The following is a 7,573-nucleotide window of genomic DNA, read 5'->3' as shown; positions in this document are numbered from 1 at the left end:
TTTACATAATGCAGAATTATAGTGCAAACTGAAAACAATTTATTTTTTGAAAACGGATAGATCATTTTCCTACAATTTTATCTCTATATAATGGCTTATTGATTGCAGGTGGGTACTTTTTCATGGGTGAGAAGAGGTGAAAGCATCATTTTGAACATAAATTAATGGTCAACAGTGTCAGCATTCCAATGTTTATGATCAGTAAGCACAGTACCTAATTATTTTCACTGTCTTCATGATAAATCATTGTTGAATTTTCTCTGACCAACATTGAGGACTTAAGATTATTTGCCAAAAATGACCAAAATGTTACATTTTAAAAACATAAAATGTATAGTGAAGGAGTTTGATACTCAAACATTTTATTTCATGAAATAAAAGAATAAATGTATGTGTTTGTCTGGTATAAATTTCAGCATGACCATAATATTTGGGGCTCTAAACATAGGGGTAAAAAAGGGCCATTTCTGCCTGATAGGGTTTTCAGACCCCCATAAGATCTCTGTTAATGGCACCACAACTCCCAAATTTAAGTTGGCAGAAGAAAAGTTTCCAAATATTACAAATAATTAGGTTTTAGAGAAATATTTTGATTGGTTTGGGTGGTAGAAGCATTTGAAAATTGAAAAAATCACTTATACGCGGCAAAAAAACAGGATTTTGATGACCCACCTAACACTTATGCATCAAGAGATGTTGTTTGTTACTATTGAATTGTGTAGTCTAGTTTATGATGAACTAGCACAGCAATTTTTTGTCTTCTACCACAATTACAATAAAAGTTATGGGGCTCTGAAAATGGCTGAAATTGCTATTTGCTACCCCCCCAAGTCAAAAACGAGGGTAGCACCCGAAATTCAAACGGCCGCCATGTGAAAACCGTTTGAGATATTGATTTAAAACTTAGGATTCTTTCGTTTGGTAGCCTAAGGTATGGTATGACAACTTTTCAGCAAAATCTGAGAGGTGCCATATACATGGGTGGCTGAGTTGATATGGAATGACCCTGATGGTGAGATGCACAACATGTTTTCTATGAACAAGGAGTTGCTGGAACAGATTGTTTCTGGCAAAAAATATGGCATGTGATATGTCATGGCTTGTATATATAAATGCAATTTGTTAAAAAACGTTTGTTTTTTTTTCATATGAAAATTTATATTTTGGCTGTCTTTATTTTGGTGTCCATGTCGACGGCAACTCTGCTTATCGGGCATGTGTAGGTAATTCAAAATCTTTACAAGTACGGTATGCAAAACTGCCAGAATTGAGTTCTTAAAGAAGCTTTCTATTCTAAAGATTAGATAACTGTTGTTTAAGACTACAGTAGGCCATTTACTTCTTTAAACATTTTCACTTTTAAAAAGTGGCTAACACACACACACACACACACAGAAAAAGAACTCAGCTAGCTATGTATCTGCTTGTAATAGTTGGTGACAATATTGTTTTTCGTCCGGTGTAATAGTGTTACGGTAAAGCTTATATATATTGCATTTTTTGTAACATTGTTATTTTTAGGTATTTTAGCATGTGCTTATATTCCCTTATAACTGTGAAACTTGGAAACATACCATAATAGCCTTTTTAAGTGTTTTAATTTTCAAATGTGGATATCAACATGTCTTCAAAGATGTCTTACCATAGTTTAGCTGAATATCTCCCCAAGCGAGAAAGCTTTCAAAATCTTATTGGTAATTTTCCTCCCATTATCATCATGTCGTATATAGCAGCAAAGTGTGCAAATTTTAAAACATTTCAAAGAAAAAAGGGTATGTTGTTTATGATTTTTCATTACTTAGGCATGTTGCTTTTTTTAAAGATGTTGCCTGATAAATAAAATAAGATAAGAGATTATTTTTTAAGTATTATATTGTGCCATTTTCTTGCTCTTGCTTGCCCTTATCCTATGTTTATCAAGGTTGTTTGTTTTCAACCCACACCAACATTACCGTATGTAATAATAATTAAAATAGTCGATTCTTGCAATCTCACCCCTGATGGCGTCCTGGTTTTTTTTTTTCGGTCATTTGTCGGTCATTGACCAATTTTTTAGCAAAACGTCTGAAAAAAATATAGTCAATTCGGTCAAAATGTCCGAAAAAATATGTAGTCATTTGACTATATATGACCAAAAATGACTAAAAATGACCTAAACAAATAAAAAATGACTGAATATTTTGAAGTCATTTCGGACAAATGACCGAAAAGTCTTAGCGAAAAAAAACAAACCAGGATGGCGTAGTGTAATGTAAGCAATTAGTGAATGGTAGTTTGTTTGCATCTTTTGTTATGCAAGATTCCTTGAAACGTTCTAAGATTTAATGCCTTGCATAATGCATACAACTATTCTTAATATCAATTTTGTTGTAATATTCTTTTAGAAACTTTATCTCCATTGCCGTCTTTGGATCTTGTGGGAAGGTTTTCAAGGTTCACAACATCGGCACATGCAGCTATATTTCTAAGTACAAAGAATAGTGATTGTGTTCATGGAAGAGACTCAGATGAAAACAGTTCAGAAGAATATGATCTGGATCCTGAAGACTATTTTCATGCAGTCAAAAATAGTCACACCAATGTACCAAAATGCTGCGTTGAGCCATATATTTTAAAAGGCTATGTTTTACCTCATAAGCCCTGGAAGTAAGATATGGCAGTGAAAGGTTTACTTGACATGTGCTTTGTAGTATGTATTAATTCAACCTAATTTCTGAGGTTATTGAATGTATGATGTTATGGTGAACTGGCTTATTTTATATAGATCAACGTAATAAACTGTTGCTTATTACACAAGTGTTACTGAGCAATGCTTGTGTTGTGTGTTTCAGTTTGGATCTTTGTTAATGATACAAATGCATTCTATATGTGGCATCTGAAATACTCGTTCTATGTACCGTAGGGTGTTGCAGGCGCCCCATGAAATTTAAATCTTGGTTTCACCATGCTTACCTTTTTTGTGGTACTGTGTTTAGATCAGTAGACCACAAATATGAAGTTTCATAAATTTTCATCGACGTTTACCTCCACCGCCAAGGCCATTTTGAGGCCCACTTTTTAAAAATTTTCATGTATTTTGCCACTAGAGGGCAGTGTATAAGTTTTGCAATATTGGGGTATATTTAAAGGATGCCCTATGATGTTCTGAATTGTTTAAAAAAAAAATTGGAGAAATGGGATAAGTATATCCTAAAATATTCAAGTTTTGTCACTCATTTTTTGCACAATACTGCCCCTAGTGGTGAAAAGAAAAATTAAAATATCTTGAAAACTACTCATCATATTGTTATGGAACTTGCATGCACCTAGTGTTGGGCGATATTGAAAAAAACAAAACGATACAATATTTGAAAAAATACTCGATATTTCGATACTTTTCGATATTGTTGTTCTATTTAAGAAAAGAATTTCTCAGTCTTCGAAATTAGTGCCGGCAATTGCCGAGGTGATTGCCGACGCAGATGCATGAATGGCGCATTAGCGTCGGCAATGAAAATGCCGAGGCCAAATGAGCGCTTGTAAGGTTAGGGTTAGACATTCCTCCCGGTCGTTATGCCACAGCCATAGATTTGCTCCTTAGTCAACACCCTGATGGAGCTCTGCGAAAGAGGCGTGTGGATGGGTATCAAAGAACGAAAGCAGCAAAACGTGGACGCTTCATTGCGAAGACAGTGTAGATTTACAGCCAAGCGATGAGCCTCTTGATGTGTCCGATTCCAGTGATGACGCGACAACCTCATCCTCCGATACAGCATCTGATGCTTCCGACTCTGACTAGTTCTTCATCAAACAGACTTTGTGTTGCTCGCAGTATCCCAATTGTGTCGAAATTATGTTAGTGCTGGGGTTTTTTTTCGTCGAGACTTTTCGGTCATTTGTTCGAAATGACTTGAAAAAATTCGGTCATTTTTTATTTATTTCGGTCATTTTTTCTGATATATTTCCTTTCAAGTAGCTGATACAAACCAAAATTTGCACTTCCTGACTAGCTACAACATTAAGTTTCGCTGAGAAACGTTGTCGTGTTTTATCTGAGAAAAGTTGGAACAGACAAACGTTTCTTCAACGTTTATCAGCGAAACTTCAACCAAACTTTCGGACATTTTGACCGAATTGACTATTTTTTTCGGACATTTTGCTAAATAATCGGTCAATGACCAATAAATGACCAAAAAAAAAAAAAACAGTGTTAGTGCATACGTAAATCGAGGCAATCTTCTCGCAGGGAGCTATTAATTTGTTACCGGTACTTGGTTGAGCAATTAACGTTATTTTATGATAATTCAACGTCGCTAGATGTCGAATTAATGTAAAACAAACGTAAATTTCTTATTGGGCATTGTTGTTACGCAATATAACCAATATAAGCCGCCGGGAAAATTAAATCGATTGGTGCTGACTCGAACGTTGAATCAACCCAAAATTAACTTACTTTTATTTAACGTGAATCATCGTAACAGCGTGCGTATCGCGTTGTTCGCTTTATCGCTACTTTTGGTATTATTACATCACAACAAATCCAACAGTGCGGTCGTGATAGACTGCTCTAGTAAATTTTTCGCTTCTCGTTTTACATGTTTTGGTACAGTTTTTTTTTCGTAATAAACTTTCACAGCAATTGCCGAGGCAATTTCAACTTTTGCCGTTTGGCCTTGGCAACGTTTTTGTAGGAGTTTGCAGTTACGAGTTAGGGCTGTAATAGTCAAAATATCGAACGATATTGAAATAAATATCGATATTGAAAAGATATCGTATCGTATCGAAAATTCGATATATCGCCCAACACTACATGCACCCCCCCATTTTCATGGGTAAGGAGTTTGATTTTAGCAATATTTTTGCAAAATATTACCACTAGAGGGCGGTAGTTCTAATTTTGAACTATTTTCCTGTGAAAAGGCGATATTGTTGCATTTCTTGAGCTGTGCTTCTGAAGAATACAATTTCATGGCTTATGCACAACAAAATTTATTCAATTGTAAAGAAACTACCGTACCTGTATATACTATATCAATAAATCCAAACAGGCAATGTGAGTCTTAGTTAACACAATTTCCGCAAAGGCAGTTTTGTGTTGATAAACGACGTTTTCTAAGATTTGGTATCTTTCTTCAATCCTCCTCCACCGCTTGAATATAGTTTTGCGGATTTTTTTCTTGTTTTGCTACATGAAGAAAGTCGGATACCAGTTTTACCCTTCTCTCTGCTGTGTCATTACAGACTCTGAGTGCACTTATGATACCATTAGCAGAAGCATTGCCATCATCTATTTCCCACTCTTTCGGGTGTTTGACATGAAAAGTTGTTGGAATGTGCAAAAGTTCAAAAAACATTTTGCTGCTGGCATTTGCATAGGAGCACAATGACAATGAGTTATCATTAACAATGTCTGGCAGCTCTGGCTTACCGTATCCATTTACCGTATCCATTACTGCATCATAGCTTTTGATATTACCTACCAGTTGCAAATCTTCTCGGGGTGCTGATGCAGCAATTGGACAGTTGAACCACCATCCATTAAATTAATACAAAAGCACATTTAGGTCAACAAATCAATCTAATTTTTGTATTTGTGACTTGAAAATGATTCCTTGCGGTAGAAAGTCTTACAGCATAACTATCTTATAGCAATAGAGCTGCTTTCCCATCCACCTTGCTCGATGGACTGTACCACATTTCATGAAGTTGTACTGTCCACTGTTGATTCCAATCTACACCGTCATCAGGTCTAAAAGTTCTTTGTAATCACCCCTCTGATAATTTTGCATATCTCTCTCAAACTTTATGTGCTTACACTTTTCTGCTTTGAGTTGTTACAAATTCTCCCAACTCTTGAGGATTTTTGGTGTGCAGTACAGCTGCAGCATGTGGGGTTGCATTGAATCCTTTGTTCCGGAATCTTTCAAATAGTTCAATGCCTGGAGATCTTGACGTTTCGACTTACAGGGCTTCCCACACATGAGAAAGTATAACTTCTCCAATATGTTTTCTGCATGCTAGGCAGAGAAGTGGTTTGTCTAGCTTTATTTCAAAAAAAAATGCATGCAGCAAAGAGATGGCTTGAAAAAAGTTTTTGGGTGTTGTTGTTTTAAATTTTTCTTTTTTTTAAGGCCATTTCTCTGCTGCATGCATTTCTCTCTGCTGTCCATCGAGCAAGGTGGATGGGAAAGCAGCTCTATTGCTATGAGATAGTAATGCTGCAAGACTTTCTACCGCAAGGAATCATTTCCAAGTCACAAATACAAAACATAGAGTGATTTGTTGACCTCTGCAGTTTTGTATTTAATGGATGGTGGTTCAACTGTCCAATTGCTGCATCAGCACCCCGAGAAGATTTGCAACTGGTAAGTGACATCAAAAGCTATGCTGCAGTAGACAAAATTATCAGTCTTGCTGCTTTAAAAGCTTTAGGTAGGCACACATGGTATGTAACTGGGGAGCTGATCCCCTTAGTTCTATGGGACAAACAAGTCACTATTGATGAAAAGGAAGCTTTGGCTGGAACTCTGCTGCGTTTAAATGCAAGTTTCCATGGCCAGGTTACAAACAGGTTTGGTAATGGATACGGTAAGCCAGAGCTGCCAGACATTGTTAATGGTAACTCACTGTCATTGTGCTCCTATGCAAATGCCAGCAGCAAAATGTTATTTGAACTTTTGCACATTTCAACAACTTTTCTTGTCAAACACCCAAAAAAGTGGGAAATAGATGATGGCTATGCTTCTGCTAATAGTATCATAAGTGCACTCAAAGTCTGTAAAGATTCAGCAGAGAGAGGGGTAAAAGTGGTATCTGACTTTCTTCATCTAGCAAAACAAGAAAAAAATCTGCAAAACTATATTCAAGTGGTGGAGGAGAATCGAAGATACCAAATCTTAGAAAACGTCGTTTATCAACACAATGAAGATGCACAACTGCCTTTGCGGAAATTGTGTTAACTAAGACTCACATTGCCTGTTTGGACTTATTGATATAGTACATGCATGCATGCAGTTTCTTTACAATTGAATAAATTTTGTTGTGCATAAACCATGAAATTGTATTCTTCAGAAGCACAGCTCAAGAAATGCAACAATATCGCCTTTTCACAGGAAAATAGTTCAAAATTAGAACTACCGCCCTCTAGTGGTAATATTTTGCAAAAATATTGCTGAAATCAAACTCCTTACCCATGAAAATGGAGGGGTGCATGCAAGTTTCATAACAATATGATGAGTAGTTTTCAAGATATTTTAACTTTTCTTTTTACCACTAGGGGCAGTATTGTGCAAAAAATTAGTGACAAAACTTGAATATTTTAGGATATACTTATCCCATTTCTCCAATTTTTTTTTTAAACAATTCAGAACATCATAGAGCATCTTTTAAATGTACCCCCAATATTGCAAAACTTATACACTGCCCTCTAGTGGCAAAATACATAAAAAAATTCAAAAAGTGGGCCTCAAAATGGCCTCGGCGGTGGAGGTAAACGTCGATGAAAATTTATGAAACTTTATATTTGTGATCTACTGAGCTAAACACAGTACCACAAAAAAGGTAAGCAAAATCCGAGAGGGTCGGGGCGCCTGCA

General features: G+C 36.1%; 1 protein-coding gene across 1 annotated transcript in view; it reads left to right on the top strand.

Annotated features, from left to right (window-relative positions):
- The first annotated feature begins 1,700 nt into the window (after window positions 1-1,700).
- Window positions 1,701-7,573, top strand: part of LOC145765456 (membrane progestin receptor alpha-like) — a 29,291-nt gene continuing 23,418 nt past the window's right edge. The window contains exons 1-2 of the mRNA XM_082577282.1: window positions 1,701-1,772; window positions 2,385-2,646. Of these exons, the coding sequence (XP_082433408.1) occupies window positions 1,718-1,772; window positions 2,385-2,646 (317 nt within the window). The 5' untranslated portion in view covers window positions 1,701-1,717. The remainder of the gene's footprint in view (window positions 1,773-2,384; window positions 2,647-7,573) is intronic.

Source organism: Aplidium turbinatum, chromosome 2 (assembly GCF_918807975.1).
Source record: "Aplidium turbinatum chromosome 2, kaAplTurb1.1, whole genome shotgun sequence".
In the NCBI taxonomy this organism is placed as follows: Eukaryota; Metazoa; Chordata; class Ascidiacea; order Aplousobranchia; family Polyclinidae; genus Aplidium; species Aplidium turbinatum.
The sequence above is the reverse complement of the archived record's forward strand: the minus strand, read 5'-3'. Positions and strand labels throughout refer to the sequence as shown.